Source organism: Leishmania panamensis, assembly GCF_000755165.1.
Source record: "Leishmania panamensis strain MHOM/PA/94/PSC-1 chromosome 32 sequence".
NCBI classification, from domain to species: Eukaryota; Euglenozoa; class Kinetoplastea; order Trypanosomatida; family Trypanosomatidae; genus Leishmania; species Leishmania panamensis.
In genome coordinates, this window is record NC_025879.1 from 363,170 (window position 1) to 382,882 (window position 19,713).

The window sequence follows — 19,713 nt, forward strand, 5'->3', positions numbered from 1 at the left end:
GTGCATGCGCAATTTGAGGCGTCCTCCCCCCTCCTCCGTCGGTCTCGTAGCGCTTCCCGCTTGGCCAATCAATGTACCGTGGCTTTCCCGTGGCCTCCTCCCCTGTTCTCCCTTTCCTGCGCTGAAGTGTACGCGGAGGCGTTAGAGTAGCAGTGTACGCATGCGCGTATATGGCGGGATGAACGCGGGTGGGGGGGGGAGGGCGGGAGAGACCCTTTCGCTCTCGAACTGTGTCACAGTGAAGACTTTTACGCGATGAAAAAAAAAAGAATTTTGTCAGAGGAAGGAAACGAATAACGAGGGGATGAGTCCGGGTTCGCGGTGATTCAGGCAGAGGGAATGTGCTATGACTACCGCTGGCGGTATATGACTTTGGCGGAAGCTAACGTTTGTGTGCATTACCACCCAAATGACACGCCTTTTGCCTCCCGCTTTTCAGCTGACGGAACAATGACAGATCGGCACTGAGGAGAAAGAGGAGATGGGCACACACGCGCGCAAATTTTCTGGTGCTGTGCCCGCGGACTCTATGTAGAAGCAAAGACACCGACTTCCCCTTGATTTGGTGAAGGGCATGCTTTCCTACGCCAGCGCCACCGTCACTCACATTCTCTGCAAGTGTCACCTCTCTTCACTCCTATTCTTTCTTACTCATATACGCACTCGATCCTCTCACTCCTCGATCGTTTTGGTGTTCCGACGCATTGTGAACCTCCGCCGTCTACCCATCATCTCCTCTTGACACACACACACACACACACATACCCACATCATACCTGCACGTACGCGCGGGCTCGGGTACGTGGGTTTGCAGGCTTTGCACCTCGCAAACGGGTAAGTCTATATTTCGCCATTCAGTTCTCTCCTTTTCTTTTCTAGTCGCTTGTTGCGTTGAAACAAACAAACCAATAAAAAGGAAAATAGACACGTGTGCGCGCGCGCCCACTCCACTCGCCTTCCCCTTTTCCCCACCTCTCTCTTCCTGGCACATATCCCCATCTTCCTCTCTTTTCGAGTGCATCTCGTTCTCTTCCTTTTTTTTCTGTCTACTTGCGCCGCCCCTCGCATCTCCCGCGCCTATTGCCCTTCCTTTTCCCACCCTTCCTCTTTCGGTGTCTCTCTCGGTGTGTGTGTTTGTGTGTGCACACGCCTCTGCTGGCGCTCTTCCTTCCTCAACCAACCCCCGTTGTTCTCCTTCCGTGCTTTTTTTCTCTTGTGCTTTTCGCTTACCACTTCTCTTCGTTCGCTCCTCTTCCCAAACTTCTCTTTCGCGTATGCGTTAGTGCATCCCTCCTGGTCGCTCCCTCTGTACGTTTCGTGGTTTCTTTTCTTGCCAGTGTGGAAGTCCATCTCGAGTTGTTTGTGCTGCTTGCATCGAAGACGCTGAGCGTAGATATACAAACGAAAAAAAAAGGCAGAAGGGAGTCGATAGAGATCGTTTACGTTTGCCTTTGCACCTCTGTCTTGCGGTCTTGTGCTTTTCTGTATCTCTGTGTGACTCCGTATTGTTTCTTTGTGGTTGCCGTTCTCTGTTTCCTTCGTTCGTTTCTCTCCCTCTTCTCCCTCTCTTTTTTTTCCCTGTTCTGCCGTCGCGTCATCTCGGATCAGTTTGTTCCTTTTTTTTTTAATTCCCGTCCGTTTAGTTGTCTATTTCTTTCTTTATTCCTTCCCGGTAACGCTGTCGTGGTTGCGCGTACGTGTTTCTGTGCGTGCGCTTGTTGTTTAGCGTGTGCGTGTGTATTTTTCGTCTTCCTCCACAAGACTTGTCTGTTTCACATATTGCTCCCGTCTGTGTCACCCTCTTGTTGCACTCCTGTCCCTCCCCCCTTTCTCTTCCCTCTATATCGTGGATATCATCGTCCTTTCTTTTGCCTTGCGTATGCGACTTCTCTCTAGCCCCCTCAACGTTTCGTAATTACCCCTCTTCTTGACTATTGGACTTCGCCCTAGGACGCATCTTTGTCCCTATTTCCCTCTGTCACGCGACGTGCAGCTTTCCTACTCCTGATTGAGCCACTTCTAACAACTTGTCTGTGTGGATTCAAGGCGATCTGTCAAAGAGCTGGAACACACTTGCTTAGCATTGACAGGATTAGGAAAGCAGAGAACCGGTTGCAAGGAGAAAGCGGTAGACGTAGCTCGAACGGAAAGGGATATACCGACTCTAGAAAAGGAAACGAAGAAGAACAGTGGCGCGCCTTTTCCCCACTTCGGGGTATCAGAGTGGTGGTACCTTCTCTGCAAGCACAGGCGAAAGAAGACAGGGGCATAGGAATACCCATCACGTGTCTTCGTGCAGACTGATCGAAAGGTAGGGACACCTACAGCGGTTGGCGCTCATCCTATTGTGGCTGACGTCTACCCTTTTCGCTCTCCACCAGTGCCCACGGTTCTGTAGTTTGTGTCCGTATCTCTGTGTGACACACACACACACACACACTAGTGCTTCCAGGCAGTAACGCACATTGCTGCTCTCCCTCTTTTTTTTTTGGATGTCTGTTTCCGTAGTCTTAAGCGTTTTTCTCTCATAACGTTTAGCATTTTTTTTTTTTTGCACTCCTCGTCATTCGTTTCTCGTTTGTCTCTCTGTGTGCGTCCCGGTGTCTCTCTTGCGCATTTGCCGCTTTCCCTCTTGCCCCTCTTTTTTCCCTCTTCTTTGTGTTCTTTGCGTTTGGTATCTGTAGTGTCTCTCACTGCACCTTATTTCAGCATTCTCCCCCCCCCTCTCTCCCCCCTGCCCATCCACTTCTGTTTTCCTTTTCCTTTGTCTTCACGTCCTTTGTGGTTGTTGCGTAGCGCTTCACGCTCCTTTTTTTTCTTCACTTTCCCCTCTCGTTACCCTCTGGACGCCCCCCCCCTTCGTCTTGTCTTGAAAGGTGGAATACGCCACACAACACATACTCGCAAGAACAGGACACATTGCACGCGAGAGGTGCGCTCCGAAACGGGGTGCGAACACACGCAAACGAGGAGCGGAAGAAACAGCCGAGAAGGCATAAACGGTAATTCAGCCAAGTAGAAAAGGAAAAGGAATTAAAGACAGACGCCCGCTATCGTTCTCTCTCTGAGAGAGAAGAGTCCTCGGTCGCAAAGCGTGTTTACAGATTTGTTTTTTTTTATCTCTCTCTCTCTCTTTGTGATTTCCAGCAGAACAAACGAAAATACAGCAGAGCGAGGAGTGGGTGCTGCACGGAGAGAAGAAGACGAAAAAAAGGGGGCCTCCGTTCTCTGCCTTTCTCTGTGACGGAATCCCCGGTCACACGTCGTGCGGTGTAACGACCCTCTTCACTCTTGTTTGTAATTCTAGGAAAAAAAAGGAGGTGCCCATCTCACGTCCTGTACAAGGAGCTCGACGGACGCTTCACGGAAAGGGCTCAACGCTTCTTGCGGCTTTACATTTCCTTTATGCTGATTGTTTTTGTTTTGCTTACGGTGCCTCCTGCTCTGTTTGCCTCCTTTTCTAGTGTCTCTTTACCTGGCCTCTTATCAGCTGATCTCGCGTTGTAGTTGAACGATTCTTTTTTTTTTCTTCTTCGATTTCGTTTTCTTTTCGCTCCTTGCTTTCGTGGGTACGGTTTGCCGCTGAGAAAAGGGAAATAGAAAGGGAACACACCCCAAAAGTACGCGCACGCGTGCACACACACCCACACACACACACATTTTCCCGTCCACGTTTTGTTTTCTGCTCTTTTGTTTTCGTTGTTTGTTCGTTTCTTTCAGATTCCCTCGAGCCCTCCTTCTCCCTTTCTCGTCTGTTTTTTTTTTTTTATTTATCAGGCTGCGCTTGCGTGTTGCAATCTGTAATTCTTTTTTTGTTGTTGTTTTGTTTTCCTCTCTGTTGCGTGTCGGTGCTAGTGTTGTGCTCTACCCTTTGTCTCTCTTCCGCTCTTTGTTGTTGAGCTGTGCGGGGGTCTTCGAACTTTACTCATTTTCTTTCGTTTTGTCTCTGTTTTGCGGTGTGTCTGTGTGCCGTCGCTGCTGTTTGTGTTGCCTCTCTCATTGCTGCTCCTGTCACTGTCGCTGTTGTATGTTTGTGAGCTACTTTTGCTTGTGTGTTTCTGCACCATTCATATTTTTCTCAGACGCTCACTACGTTGGGAGCTGCATTACTTCTCTCAGCGGAGCTGCCCATTCTCTGTGTTTTGTTTTGAGCGTCTATTCCTCTTGTTCCGTCTCTCTGCTGTGTCTTCTGCCTTTTCGTTGGGACTCGTATCTTCGGGGTACTCTCGATTGCCTTCGCTCCGTCTCACAGCGGTGTCGTACTACAAATTTTGTGTGTGTGTTTTTTTTTTGCCGTTGTTGGCTCTTGGCGTTTAGCCCTTTCTCACAGCAGAGGCTCTCGTGATCATAGTAGTGCGTCTAAATTGCTCAGTTGGGTTGTTTTCCACGTAGTGGAGCGAAAGCAGCAAAGAGGAAAAGGACTGTACCGTGTGAGAAGAAGAACTGCTCTGACACATACAACGCTACGTCCCTCTTCCTGTTCCTTCTCTATCGTGCCTCTCCGCTAGCATACACACGAGCTTTAACGTGGGTGGTCCTTCCACGGCTGTTTAAACCCTCTTTCTTTTTCTCAGAGCGAATTTTCCACCATACTGGTTGTTGTGGTTGTTCCTCGCGTAGACATCACTGCTGTCTCGTAAATCTGGCGTCTTTCCTGTGGTTTGTATTAGTGCTGCTAAAGGTCCATACCTGTCCGCTGATTTTGTGTGTCTCTGCATTTTCCCCTATCAAAAACAAGTCTGCCATACGCGCACAAGTCTCTCTCTTTGTTCCCCCTCCCTCCCCCCACTCCTCTCGCTAGCACGATTAACCGCGCCGACTTCGTCGTCACCATCGGCCTGACGCACCAGTCATCCCCCCTCACGTGTATTGCCGAAAGGGAGGAAAGGAGTGTGAGGCTGCCCAACGACCGAAATAACATCCGCCTCCAAGTGCGGGCTCATTCTCTTCATGAGCGCCATGAACGACCTTTTCGATGACGAGCTCCGCACCAACGTGCTCACCGACCCTTCATTGTTTCTCGACATTGAGGATGACGACGAGAATGTGACGGTGTCGGACGCGCTGCCAACGCCAACCGTCTTCCTCAAACTTCCGCAGGAGCATCAGCAGAGCGAGGCGTCATTGACCACAAGTGGGCAAGGAAACGGCGTGCCAAAGCTGGACGTCACGGCGCTTAACAGCTCTCCGCCTCAGTCCAGCCAGCACCCCATCGCTGGGCTCATGGTACCGGCTGCGTCGAAGTCGCCGATATCCTTCTCGAACGACCTTAACCTGGACCACACCCCCGCCGATGCCCTCATGAAGGGGACGGCGCACTCCTCGAGTCAGGCATCGTCACCGAAGAATACGTCGCAGAGCCTCTCGTCCGTTAATGTGTACGCCAACATCGCCAATTCACTGCTCTGCGCGCGCTCGCTGCCGTTCCGTGACTTTTTGAACCAAAAGTCGGTACCGCCGCACATTGAGAATGAGGAGTCCACTGGCATCTTTGTGGGCCAGATTCCCAGCAGCTACGCAGAGGAAGACATCGAGGCCCTCTTGAAAGCGATTGGACATGAGCGGGGAAAGATGGTGCAGGTGCGCGACGTGAAGTGCCATAACCGTGACCGTACTTGTGCGTTCATCATGATCAACGCAGGCGCCCTCACGGCCATCTTGGACTTTACAAAGCGTGTGCTGTGCGATCTCAACTGTGTGTGGATTGTGGAGCACAGCCAGGCCGCCCAGCTGCCTTTGTTCATTCAACAGATGCCCCGCGAGCAGTTGCGTGGGGTGCCGAAGGCTGCTCTGGTCCTCGAGAAGCTGACTCCGCAGTCCAAGTCACGGCACTCAAGCAGCAAGTCCAACGTGACTACGAGCCCGAACACCGGATACGTCACGATGCAAAACGGTTTGATGAGCCCAATGCAGCAGAGCATGGTGAACATGGTACCCCCAACCGTGTTCGTCCAGCAGCAGGGGACCGGCGCATCGGCTGCCCCTGCTGCTGGTTACCTTGACGTGTCGGCGCTTCAGGCCACGTCTCCTTTTGTCGGCACCAACTTCGTCCAAGCAGCCCACGGGAACGGTCTTCCACAGTTCTTCGACACCAGCAGGTTTCAGCCTGGTGCGCCCACGGGCACCGTCTTCTCACCCAGTGGTGTCGCCCCCTGCCCGAGCTCTGTATATGCGATGCCGGTAAGCAACAACGGTATCGCCAACATAGAGGTAGCGAATCAGATGTTGCTCGCCGCACCACGTTCCTTTGCCGAGTTCAATAGCCATCAGCTCAACAGGTTCCCGCCATCTCCGCTCCAAAAGGAGTCAAGTGCGCCCCCGCCAAAGCCGACCATGGTGACTCTGCAGCCGACCCTTCAGTCTGAACACTGCAGCTGTGGGCAGATGCTGCTCCTTTCTCAGTATCTGGAAATGGGCACTTGTGCCAAGTGCCAGTGCGTCATCTCGCCGAATGATGTCGCCTACTGGTGCGTGTCAGGCCACATTGCTGTGTGTGCGAACTGCGCCCTCAAGTCGAACAAGGCTCCAAGCGGACAAGACACGACTGGGCGGGGAATGTCCACGGATTCGAAGTCGAAGCGTGTCGATGTGGGTGTCACGAGGCGTGCCATTAGTTGAGCTGGATGCCGACGCGCTCTCGAAACATGGCGCATCTCTACCTCAGCTGCGTGAGATGTCGTAAGCAGAAGTTGCGAAGGATTCCTTTGACTGCGGCTTGTGTGTGTGTGTGTGTGTTTGTACAAAGACTGACCTACCCGGGTACCGATGTTATTGTCTTTCCCAACCTCACCCCTCCCTTCCGTCCGTCCGAGCATTCACCCCTATTCCACAATTCAGTAAAAGGTCATCGCCCTTTTCGTGTCGTGTATCGCTGCTTTCCACCCCCTTCTCCCTACCTCACGCCCATGGGAAGGGCCTCTTTTGTCTCATTTTCTTTCTACCGCACTTCCTTCCACAAAGTCCTTTGTTGCGCTGCTGTGTCCCTCACACACTCTCACCTCTCTCACCCTCCCTCCCTCCCTCTCTGTCGAACCCGCTCCTACTGCCTCGGTATCTCTCCGTTTTTCTGCGTATTCCCCACCCTCTCCACCCCCACCAGTTCTCTGTTTTGCCTTTCCTGCCTCCCTCTATCCAGTAAATACGTCTTTGCGTCGATGTTCTCCCCCCTTGTTCTCGTTCATTGACACTCGCCGAGTCGCTCTGGTGACACTCGCCGAGGCACTTCAGGGCTTTTACAGCATAAAATCCTCCCATCACCTCCTTGCCTGTTTCCCTACACTCGACGTCCATTTTCTCCGCCCTCTTCAACCTTCTATGAAACTACTCTCCCGCTTCGCAGCGCCCCTTTGCGTGCTGAGCAGGTTGTGGTGCGCAGAGAGAGAGATCAGATCAGGAGCGGCCGCATGTCCTTTATGCTTCGAACACACTCGCCGGTACAGGGACAAGGGACTGCAGCCCCTTCCCTGCTTGCCGCTGTGGCGCCGAGCACGACGCAATGGAGCCGTGGGACCTGGCGTGCTGAAAGGACAACGGGGCCAGCTGAGACACAGAGAAGCCCGTCTGGCTGCTGCTACGGACTCGCTCTCTCTCTCCTCGTGGCGCTCGACACGGGACCCGATTGCGGTGCTGGGACGGCTGCCGGGCTGTTGCTGTAGGCGTATACTTGCTGGCGTGTGGGTGGTAGAGAGACGCTCTATAGGGGGGAATTTGACTGAGCTCCTTCTTACTGTGCTTTTATTCTTTGTATTTGTGAGTGCATCGGAGCTGACTGTGTTGCGGACGTTTGTGTTGTGTGTCTAGTGCCTTTGGGAGCGCTTGTGGGCAGCGCTGTGCTCTTGGATTTTCGTATTTGTGGTTGCGCTTGGGTGGTGGTATTGACGGTGCGGCTTTTGGGGCCCGCTTTGTTCTGTTCGGGGCACGCCCGTCTTTTGTGTGTGTGGGTGTGTTGGTGGTGGTCGCCTCAATCACATCTGCACTGATTTTGAAGGGATGCTTTGGCTTTTTTTCTGGCGAGGTGGGGAGATGGCAGATGGTTACGTGTTTGCTTTCTGGGATCGGAGAGGTGTGGGCTGAGGGGTCTTGTAGCGCTTCTGCAGCCCGTTGTGCGTCCGTATCTCACGCTTTCCTTGGCTGTCTGCGGGGCGTGTTTACATGTTTTTTGAAGCGACTTGCACAGCTCGGCAGGGCTTTCTTTCAATTTTTTTTTCATTGAACTTCGTTTGTGCGTGTGGGTGTGCTTTGCGAGACACGCCTGAGATACCTCACTGGGAGCTCTTCTGTTCCTTTGCCGTGCACTGTGCGCGGTGTGTGTATGTGCGTGTTTTTGCTGGCCTGTTGGGAGGGGATACCATTTTGCTGCCGTTACCGTGAGGATTTGGTTTACAGAAAGGGCGGTGAAGGTGGCAACGAATAGTGCGCAACTCTGGAAAGATAGACAGGCATGTGTTGTCGCACCTCGGTGGTGGTGGCAGAGTCCTTCCGAAAAAAATAAATAAATAAAAGCGCTCACGCTGAGGACACGTATGCAATCTGATGTCCTCGCGGCCCGTCACTACGTTACGACTGTGTTTCGCGTAGGCCCGTTCTTTTTATATCCGACATTGTGGATGCTTCTGCTGCGGTGTTACCCAAGGTACAGCTTACTTCTCTTGTCAATGTGTTCTTCCTCGCTGCTTTTCTTTTCCTGAACTGTCGCTCATAATCCGGGGAGTTGAAGAGAGAACGTCCGACCCGTGGTTGCCATGTTGGTTCAGACGTGCGCATTGTGAGACTTCGACTTTTCTTTCCTCTTCTGTGTTTTGCCTCGAGAGTTAATTGTTGGCTCATGCTGTTAAGAACGTTCATTCTGCTGGATTTCCCCCCTTTTTTCTCGTCTTCTTCTTCTCCATGTGCCACTCACCAGGATTGTGCATGGTGAGTGGAAGGCGAGGGTCGCTTGAAAAGCTTCGTGCCTGGCTGCTGTGTTGTCGAGTTCTTCTCTTTACTCATTTTCTCTTGCCTCCCTCCCCTCCTGCTCACTTATGACCGGCATTTGACACACACACACACACACACACACACACACACACACGCAAACACACAGACGTGGTATATCGCAAAGAAGGGCCCCTCATCATCATTCGCTCCTTTTTTCCTTTTTTTGTCCTTTCTCTGTTTCTCTGCATTTGTCTTTCTGTCCTTTCACTTCACTGATGCCCCCCTTTTCTTAAATGTTTGCGAGTAGTGGGGTGGCTCCGGTTCCCTTAACGGACGTTATGCGTGCTGGCTCTTTCCTGCATCTCCCCATCCGTGTACTGTCCGCTCGCTCTTGAGGTGCCCAAGGGCTTTTTTTGTTAAGCGTTGTGGTTGTGTTCGTCTTGCTTGTCGTCTCTCTCTCTCTCTCCTTATTTCTCGCCCATATCATTTTGATCTCGTTACTGTACAGCTTTTTTGTTGTTTGTTTTTGCTTTTCAAGGACGGCACTACCCCCCTCCCCCTCTTCTCTGTTTGATCGTTGTCTTCTGTACGGTTTCTTATGTCTATTGTGTCGAGTCTCATCGCCTCGTTCTCCTCTGGTTCTCTAAAGTTCCTTCTCTCCTTTCCATACTTGTTTTTTTTTCGTTTACGGGAGTGTGTATGTCTTTCCCATTCCCTCCCCCCCTGCCCACTTTTGACGCTCTTCACGTGCCTCTTTGATTCTCTGCACGGGCGTCTGCGATGAACTTTTTACCCCTGTGTCTAGAGTGGCCGCCACACAGGCAGTGATGTTGGAGCGAGAAGGCAGCACATCGAGAGAGAAATAACTCTAGTGTAAGAAATGTAAACCGCTGAGCCACACACAAGTACAGAGAGAAGCCAGTCAGCATCGGGTAACCAAGCACCTGCATCTACGATCACCCGGCACTTACCCAAGTGCTTCACTCCCCAGGGGTACGCAAACACTTTTTCTCTTCCCTCCTTTCTTTGTGCCCCTCTCGCCTTTTTTCTCATCCACTGCCTGAGCTGCCGTTGTTCACATGCGTGTTGTGTACCGCGTCTCTGGCCGTTTCCGCTGTCCCTCTTCCTCTGCTGTTTTACTTTCCGATTCCTCTCGAACCCTTTTTTTTGGATGCTGTTGGAAAATGGGACGACAGGGATACACCGGAATGCCCGCCCACATCGATTTCTTTTCCCTTTCCCTGTCTTCACCCCCCCCCCTCCTGTAACTTCTTCGTTGACAACGCCCCTTCGTCTGATCTTCTCCCTCCTTTACGTATTTGCTGCCGTAGCGCTGAGTGAATGTGCGTTCAGGCTCTCTTCGTCCTATCACCTTTTCGTGTGATCAGGACTCCAGCGTGGATGCAGCCGAACGATTTTGCACGCGCATCAACACATTCGTCTGTCTTTTTTTTTTCTCTCTTTCGATCTCGCGTGCCTGCGCGCGCCTTGCAGCTTTGATGAGGTGCTCCATGCGCGCCTGTGCGTGTCACAAATGTCTACGTGCTGGGGAGTGTACTGCTGAGCGGTGCATGGGGTGTTGTTGGTAGAGGGCTGTGGAACACCAGCACTTGTTAGTCGTTCTTGCGTTCCGTACTGACTTTCAATAGACATAGAGTTTTATTTATGCACATACATGCGTTTGCCTGCGCATGTGTGTTTCAGTGCTGGAATATTTAGCTCTTGATCGACTTTTGGATTTCAAATTTACAATCTGGCACATGTCGCTCTCTCTTTCCCTTTCCCCTGACTTTGCCTATCGCCTTTTTTCCCTTTCATTCCTATTTCCAAGCACTTTTGCAGCTTTGTTTTAGGCACAGTGTGGAAATTCCTGTGTACTTATCCGGAGCTTGGCATCTCTTCTGTTTCTCTTGCTTGTGTCGTTTTTTTTTCTTTCATCTACCTCCTCTCTCTCTCCCTTGTCGTTCGCGAGTTTGATGTGTGTGTGTGTGTGTCCTGTTTCTCTTGCTTGTCTCTTGCTATATCGAGTCCTTTCAGTCTCTACGACTCGCTCGTTCTCTCCTTTTCCCAGTTTCTCTTGCTTCACTGGCGCCCTGTTGTTTTTTTCTTCCGTTGTTTGTTTGCCACCTGTGCTGCGTGTGACTGTGATTGAGGGTGGGGGTGGAGCACAGACACCAACGCAAAACAAAGCCGAAGGAAAGCGACACCTTGATCGCTCGATTTCTAATGCTTCTTTACGTGTGTCGTATCCGATTTTTTATTATGTTTAGTTATTTTGGAAGCATCCAGAAGTTTGTTTCTTCCCAGGTCACATATCGGGGCCTTCGTTGTAGAAGTGTGTAGTGGTGGTGGGGGGGGAGATGAGAGATGAGAGACGACAGCACTCTTCTTGTCACGCCCCTTATTATCTCTTTTGTGGTCACGCTCCTTCCACAAATGACTGTGGCTGTGTAGATGTGGCTGAGTGAGTCAGAAAGAAAGAGAGGAGACTGTGAGCAGGTACCTACGAAATCACCCTTCACGCCTTTCTTCTTCTCTGTGTTGTTCTCGTGTCAACCCTTTGGGATGAGGGTGTTCCTCATTTCGCTTTCGTTTGTCTCCTCCAGCCTCCCTTTTTTCGCCTCTCTTTCTCTGCCTGTATGCCTCCCCCCTCCCTTTCTCTTTTTAGTGTTTTTCATCTGTTTTTTCATTTTTGCGCTCTTCTTCTGTCTTCTGCTGCGTGCGTGCGCGCTGTGCGCCGCCGCGGTGGCGTTGTTGTTGTTGTTGTTGCCGTTTTTCTCTCCCCCTCCTTCTCTGTTCACGCATCCTTTCTTGCTTTACGCCTCCCCTCTCTCTCTCTCTGTGTGTGTGGGGGTCTTTTGAACAAGAGGGGCAGCTCTGACAGGAGTATGGACTACACCAATGCCGAAAAAAAGGTGATCCAGAAGCTCTCGTGGATGAGCAACGAGGTCATTCATCGAGCGACACGCACACCACAGCTCTTGGAATGACACACCCACGCACACGCGACCAGAAAGCGACATCACACATACAAAATAGCCACAGACGAAAAGAAAGCAAACCGCTGCGGCTGACAGGCAAATTCACGCTCTCCTTTTGAGCCACGTACGTTGCCAGGTATGCCATCTGTTCTTGTGACACCGCCCTCCTCTCCACCCCCTCCCCTCACCAGCGGTGGTGAGCTCTTTGTTGCAGGCTCGAGTGTTTGTTGCTTCTTTAACTACTTCCCTTATTACCTCTCAGCTCGTTGTTGCCGCCTTTTCCTTCTTCCCCCTTCTCTCTGTTGTGTAAGTGAACGCGTATGTGGCATATGCCAACACCGCCTCTCAACTCGGGCGACACTCTTATTTTTCGGTTACACTCTTGCCTACCCGTACACAAGGCCGTCGTCTGGTCTGGTCTCGTTTTTACTTGAATGCTGACACTGTTTTTCAGGTCCTTTTTCCTTTTTATTTGTACTTCCTGTTTGTGTCTGCTCAATCTTTCTCCCTTGCCCCTCGGCGCGCTCTCTCCCCCTACAGCGTGTACGTATTGAGCTTTTAATTCTATACCACTTGTTCCTCTGGTGGTCTCGGTAGGGCTTCTGTCAACCTTCTCTCTCTCTTTCTCTGCTTACATGTATCAATGGACCTCTTCTTCTGCACCTGTGTGCGCGTACACAGGCACATACACACACATTCGTTTTAAAATTTATTGTGCTCCCCAATGGGACTTCTGGTTGCCTTTTTCGGATGTAAGCGCCTCTCCGTTGCAAGTCAGCATTGTGGGTTTAGTTTGTTGTTGTGTGTGTGTGTGTAATTGTTTGCGTGTAACCGACAATGCTATCCTCTCTTTGCCACCTTTTTGCTCGTTTTGCGGTGTATTCCCCGTTGTGGTAAGGCCGCCGGGCAAAAGTGCGGCGAAGTGCACTGCACAAAGAGCAGCTGATAGGGCCTCACTCTCGCTTTTTCTCGGTGTTGCGACGATGAGGGACGAGGAAAAATGAAAGTACACAGGGAGGATCGACAAAACAGAAGACGGCGGCAGAGACGTTGTTTTCGCTTGTCTCGGCTTTCTCTGTTTTCTAGCTTCGCTGGGGGGAGAAGGTCAAATATTTCGGTGAATGCACGCGACATCTACGTGGACGTTACTGAGCCTGAGGTCCCCCGGATGGAGCTCAGTGCATGGTGCGAACTGCCGAAGACGTGGTGCGCAAAATGAAGGGAAGCTTTCCCCTCCAAAGTAGCACATGTAGTGCTAGCGCAACGGCTGGGTTGTTGCTCTGTGTTTCTTTGTGTGGTGTTGTTTTCGTTATTGGTCAATTTTCTTGTGTGTTGTGTTTCTTTCAACCCTTTTCTTCCTTCTGTTCAGGGGAGTTGCCCCTTCTTTCTTCCCCTTCCCGAGGGAGGGTGCCTGATTGTTCGTGTGTTGGCGTGCTGGAACAGATTAAGTTCGTCGCCGACGCGAGAGTGTGCTCTTTTGTTTTTTTTTTGTTTTTCTTAACAATTTTTTCTTTGCTCAGATCTTCCTTTTTTTTTCGGTTATTGTTGGCGCTCTACTCTACAGACCAACAGAAAAACTCATGTAGACCCTCGTTTCTCTCGTGTCTTCTTCGCTCCTTGATCGATGCTGCTGCTGCTTCCTCTCGGCTGTGTTTTTTTTCCCTTTTTGGGGGGGGGGAGGGAGGGGAAGGGGGCCTTTTAGGGGCGCGCGTTCTCTCTGTCGCTCGGCAAGTCTGCACGTATATTTCAGCGCTGTTGGGCGACACCTCGTGTGTACCTCCGCTCTTGTACTCTTCTTTTCCTCTTCTGTGCACGTGTACTACTGGGCTTTTTTTGCACTTTGCGGTTTCGGTCGTTGTTGTGGCTGTCACTAGTAGGGATGGTAATTGTTCTTTTCTTCTCTACTGCGCGAGCGGATTCACTTTCATGCAAGAGACAACGAAGGAGGCCGAGCAGGGGTTGTGAGGGTGTGGAGGGGTGATGTGCATGGGTAGCTTTGTGGCGGTTGCCAAAGTGCGAAATCAGATCCTCTGTACTCGCTTGATCTCTCTTTTTCGGTTTTGCTTCATTACGAGTGTACCCTGAACGCGCTGATATCTCTATCCTACGATTCTCTTACGTGTGTGCAATGTCTATGGCTCCTCTTGACTTTTTGCTTGCCTTGAAACCTCCTCCTCGTTTTCCTTCTCTCGTTTTCTCTCTTGAACCTTAGAACGACAAAACAAGAATATATATATATATATATATTCAAAACTTATTTTCCTTTCCACTTGAACTCCTACGAAGAGCAGACGTCCACTGTCCTTGCCTCTCTCTCGGCTTCCCCCCCTCTTCCTTTCCTTTCTCTTTCAACGCTGCCTGACCCACTTTTTCTCCGACTTCTTTTCTTGTGTACTTGTGTTGCTCTTCCTTTAACTGTGCGCGACGGAGAGGCGGAGAACAAATCAAATGACAACGGCACAGAAATAATCACCAGCAGAGACGTGTTTCATGCAGAGTAGGAGTCCGTTACGGCTGCCTCTGAGAGCACATTGGAGTAGATTGCGTACACGTTCCTGAACCACAACACCATTCACACATATACACGTACACACCATACAATTTACCACGTTTGTTAAGACTTGTCGTTTCTTCGTTTCTTTTTTTGTTCTCTGTTCGCCTGGATTACTCTTTTTCTTTGTCTTCTCTCGCTCGAGCCTCTATCTGCACTGCCAAACTCCTCTTTTTGTCTCTTGGGGGACCCCCAAACGATGACGTTCCGCGCCTCTGACATTGCAACCTTCGCTCAGGTGTGGGCCTGCATTGCTTTACGCGTTGTATCTCTTTGTATGAAGTGTGCGCGTGCATGCCGTATTGCTCTCGCTTTATCTTTCACTTCTGGTGGCCTCCTCCGCCCTCTCGTTCTGCGGGTATGAATCCCTGTGTGCATGTCGCCTACTTTCGTCTCCTCGTCTCCATCCTCCTTTTTTCTTTTCGGAGTGGATTTAACGCCTTTTATTGGATTTTGGTGCTGCCGCTCACGCCGCTCCTCATCTCGATTTTTCTTCGCATAATTCTGCATGTTGTTTCCATAAGGGCTTGCCTACGCGCGTCTGGCGGGAGTGTGCGAAGGACAAGCCGGATAAGGGCCGAACGATGGAGACGGAGTTCCTTTCGGTCCTAGCGGGGGTCTCTTACGTCGAGCGGTGCCGGCATGGTTTATGACGGTTTCGCGAAGTTGTTCTTCTCCCGCTATTGCGTCCACTATTCGTCCATCTGCTGCTGCCAAGCTCCTCACCGCATGAGGAAGACACTCCACGGAATTCTGGCGTTGTACCGTACTCAAGGCCACCTCATTCTCGCAAACGCGAAAGCGCAAGTGACACGCGAGGGAATGCATCCCCAAAATGAGATGCTGAAGCGGAATAAGAAAGGGTGAAACAACCCAGCGAGATGCAAGACCTCGAGAGGTGGCAGTGTGCTACTAGGCCCTCTTCCACGCATTGCACTCGAACAGGGGCTCCCTACTTCTTAGGCTCACCTTGTTCTCTTTCTCTCCAGTGTGCTAAAGCACCTTCTCGGAGTGCAGACACCACTGCCAGAACATGGACGGTGTGTCCAGCCGCTGTTAAGATGCGTGATAGGAAAGCACTCACTTAGCCTGCGGAATGGTCGGTACGTTCAACACACACCCACACACACCGACAGACACACCAGCAGCGTGGCACTTCTATTTTTAGTGTGTCTGTCACTCGTTGGTGGCGCAGCAGTGCAAAGGTAGACACCCGATGCGGCAAGTCGGAGAGGACCCCATTGGAAAGTCTCTTCTTCACGACTGCGCAAGCCTCTCGACTCTCCAAAATTCACAAGCACCGAGCAGCTCACTAGGGAGAGGCAACTGCGCATCATAACCAACTGAGAAAATAACACAGAAACAGTGGTAGTCGTTTTGGTGCCTCCCCCCTCGTTCTTTTTCACCGACCCGCCGCGTGGGCCTCGTGCCTGCACGTGCCTTGGCCTCCCGCGCCGGCGGTGGCAGCGTGGAGTGCAGATGGTGTGCTACCGCGTGCTGCGATATCGAGCGCATCTCGCTCGCGCCGGCATGCGCCTGGGCAGCCGCCACCACCGCCCCCCCCCCCCCCCAGAGCGCGGCCCCTGGGGGACATCGGCGCGCTGGATGGGAGCGTGCGGTGTGCCCGAGTCTGCGTGGCGCCGGTCGCGCGGCAGGCATGCGAGGAGGGGTGGGTGGGCAGCGAAGGAGCGGAAGATCCTGCCGACCGTGGTGCTGGGACGGCTGCCGGGCTGTTGCTGTAAGCGTATACTTGCTGGTGTGTGGGTGGTAGGACGGTGAAGGTCTTCGTATTTCTTTTTTGGCTGTATTTCATTCAGGAGGATGCTGATGAGAAAAAAGTGAGCAGAAGCGGTATTTGTTAAGGACGATAAGCCGGAGGTGAAGACTGTTTTGTGTCTGCTGCTGCGATGGAAGGATGAGCGGGAGGGGGGAAGCCACGCGAGTCTCGTTTTTTGTTTTCGATTGCTGCTAGGTTTGCCTGTAGCGTTCTGTGTTTCTGTGGGGTTACATAGAATGCAAAGGTCGTGATCCTTTCCTTGCCAAGCGGAGAACGGAATCTTCCCTGCCACGAAGAGTCTCGTCTTGCATGTTGTGGCTCTGCTGTACTTTTTCAGGTGATCCTGATCTCTTTGTCGGAGCTAACGCGTTGTTTCATTGGCCATGTGTAGGCTTAGTTTGCCAATGACGCAATTCTTCACAGCTGTCATGCGCATTGTGACGCTCTCGTTCTTTGCATTCCTCTTCTTGCTGTCCATCTCACTCTTCTGCGCACATCTTTCCTCCTTCATACCGCGGCACTTCTTGCCCTCGCAGCACCTTGCGATATCCAAGACGTGCGCGAACAGGCAATAAAGGCACATAACTACACACTCTTACCTCAACGGAGCTGAATCAAGTGTCTATGTGAGTCGTTCGGATTCCGGTAAATCTGAGTACTGCATCCTGTTGTTTGCTCTCTCTTGGTGTTTTTTTTCCGTTTCGTTCGCGTTGAGCGCGCGTCGGTGTATCCCTTGCTACGGCCATCGTTACTGTCGACGCTCTACGCTTGTGTAGTACGTGCACGTCTGCGCTGTTGCGGGTGTCGGTCTTCACTGCTTGGTCGCGCTGCCGTTTACCTGTGGTTGTCCCCGCCCTCTCCTGCGCGTAATCTACGCCGCCCAAGGTGCGGCTGCTTCTCGCCGCTCAACCATTGCCCTATTGCACAGCAAAAGCCCTCGCGAGAAGTCGGCGCTAGACTTGATTGTTCTTTTCCTCCCAGAATCCTACTGGGGTACTCGACAGCCACGTGGCTGCCCCTTTTTGACCACCATGGAGCTTACACTCACTCAGGCCGCGGACATCGCGATTGTGTCCCAGTACTATCCCCCAGTCTCGGCGAGCGCCATCTCGTGCGCCATCAGCAACTTCATTCCCTATGCAAGCAACTTCCCCAACTCGAAGGCGCGGCTGACGCCTGGCAAGGACATTGTCGCGCCGCTGCATCTCGAATGCTTCTTAATGATCCGCAAGTACCCCAAAGACCCCCATGGCACGCCTCTTCTTGTGGTGATCTCTTTCACGAACCAGTATCCACAGCAGACGCCGTCTGCCGTACTTGTGCCGCCACCTGGTGGCGAGGAGATCAAGCACGCGTACTCGATCATGTCAAAAGACGGACGCATTCAGCTGGAGTGCTTGTCGTTTCTGCGCGGGGTCGAGCGGCCGTACCCGTTGCTGGACATCCTTCTCGCGATTCGCGAGCAGTTCGAGCTCGACTATCCCCTTGTAGAAGCGAACTATCGCCCTTCTGCACCAGCGGCGAGTGAAGCTGCCGGCATGCAGACTACCTCCTTGAACGGCGGGGATCCGGCGCGTCAGTCGCTGGTGCAGGAGGCGGCGGAGCGTGTGGTGATCGATGTGAATGAAAAAGCGAGAGGATACCTGGACACACGTGAGCAAGCTCTTCAATATCTGCAAAAACTGAACGAGTCGAACCGGGAGCTGCAAAAGGCTAAAGCGATTCTCACCGCTCACCACGACGAGCTTCAAGGGTACTTACCAAGCGTAGGGAATGTCAGCTCACTGCTGCGGCAGCTCGACGGACGTACGGACACGGTAGAGGAGCACGCTAACTGCCTTCTTCCTGCTGATCCGCTGCAGGCGCGTGCGCTAGAACTCCTGGCAGAGATTCATGCCTCCGATGACACGCTAGCGCTGCTCGAAGAGGGACTGAAGCGGGAGTTGCTGACCTGTGACGAGTACGTCAAGAAGGTCTCCGATGTCGGACGGGAGCAGTTCGTGTCGCGGCACCTGTACTTACGAGTCTCTGAAAGTCTATGCAAGACGAGCCTCGGTGCGGCGGCTGTGACACCCGTTTCCACACCACCACCCCTCCAGTCACCTCACACCCCTCCAGAGGTGCCGCAGCGATTAGCACCGACGGAGGCCCTCCGAATCGAATTCCCCTCGGCTGATGTGGATGTGATTCGTGACGTTTTGGCGTCCGTAAACGACGATGTCACAATTGCCCGGCAACAGCTAAAAATGATGTTTCCCTGACAGCGGAGTAAACTCCGACCTTGCTTCCCGCCCTTATTGCCCACGCATCGCAACACGAAGCAACATCGATAAGATGGATCCAAGGCAGGCCTAAAGGCATTCAGGAAAGTCGAGGTGCTCCAAGGAAGTGAGAAGCTTCGTTACTGTTGTTTTGCATCCTCCACGAGGTTGCTGTGGCTCTCGAGAGAATCTGTGGCTGCATGCATGCAGCAATTCTCCCGCTTCGCAGCGCCCCTTTGCGTGCTGAGCAGGTTGTGGTGCGCAGAGAGAGAGATCAGATCAGGAGCGGCCGCATGTCCTTTATGCTTCGAACACACTCGCCGGTACAGGGACAAGGGACTGCAGCCCCTTCCCTGCTTGCCGCTGTGGCGCCGAGCACGACGCAATGGAGCCGTGGGACCTGGCGTGCTGAAAGGACAACGGGGCCAGCTGAGACACAGAGAAGCCCGTCTGGCTGCTGCTACGGACTCGCTCTCTCTCTCCTCGTGGCGCTCGACACGGGACCCGATTGCGGTGCTGGGACGGCTGCCGGGCTGTTGCTGTAGGCGTATACTTGCTGGCGTGTGGGTGGTAGAAGAGGCATGATGAGAAAATCTTCAGGTGTATGTTTCTTTCTTCTGAATAGGATTGTGCTGTTTGTGTAGTGAGGGTGTTGCGCGGTTGCTATGGCGCGCTGGCTTGATGCACCCATCATCTGGCACTGTCTGTGTCTCTTGTTATTGCGCAGGTATGTGGTTTGTGCTGCTGGGTTTTGCTCTAACGGCAGCTGCTCTCCTTCTGCTCTCTGCACTTATGTAAATTCACTAACCCTTTTCTTCTCCGTGGCGTGATGCGCTGCACTTGATTCTTGAAAGGAAAGTAACACGCCTTGGTGCGTGATCAGCTGCAGGCACGCGGCGTCATTCACTGATAAGAACCGAAGGGAAACGTATGATACATCCATACATATCATCGTGCCAAAACGAAAAAGAGCCCTCCTTTTTTTACTGGAACAAACGCATAGACGCGCATCCCATGCACACGCGCCTTGGGCTTTTTCTTTCCACCCCCCACCCCTACGAGCTGATGGATCCTTATGCTCCGTTGCACGGAATAGAAAATCAAAATACCACAGCGGCAGAGTTGCCCTGCTTTGAAAGACCCACCTCGGAGATCGTTGTGCGTTTTTTCTTTTGCTGTCGATAGCATCCCTGCTTTCGCCCACTTCTTCCCACAAAGAAGCAGCTC

At 52.2% G+C, this 19,713-nt stretch overlaps 2 protein-coding genes across 2 annotated transcripts, besides 3 other annotated features; both read left to right on the forward strand.

Annotated features, from left to right (window-relative positions):
* Positions 1–4,950: 4,950 nt before the first annotated feature.
* Positions 4,951–6,618, forward strand: LPMP_321040 (hypothetical protein; the record flags this gene model as incomplete). Its single annotated transcript, XM_010703489.1, has 1 exon — positions 4,951–6,618. The coding sequence occupies one exon, from the start codon at positions 4,951–4,953 to the stop codon at positions 6,616–6,618; it is 1,668 nt and encodes a 555-aa protein (XP_010701791.1).
* Positions 6,619–7,314: 696 nt separating this feature from the next.
* Positions 7,315–7,618: a repeat region.
* An 8,284-nt stretch (positions 7,619–15,902) lies between these two features.
* Positions 15,903–16,150: a repeat region.
* A 1,106-nt stretch (positions 16,151–17,256) lies between these two features.
* On the forward strand, positions 17,257–18,486 carry LPMP_321050 (hypothetical protein; the record flags this gene model as incomplete). The annotated part of the gene is made up of 1 exon (XM_010703490.1): positions 17,257–18,486. The coding sequence occupies one exon, from the start codon at positions 17,257–17,259 to the stop codon at positions 18,484–18,486; it is 1,230 nt and encodes a 409-aa protein (XP_010701792.1).
* A 193-nt stretch (positions 18,487–18,679) lies between these two features.
* Positions 18,680–18,994: a repeat region.
* The last annotated feature ends 719 nt before the right edge of the window (positions 18,995–19,713 follow it).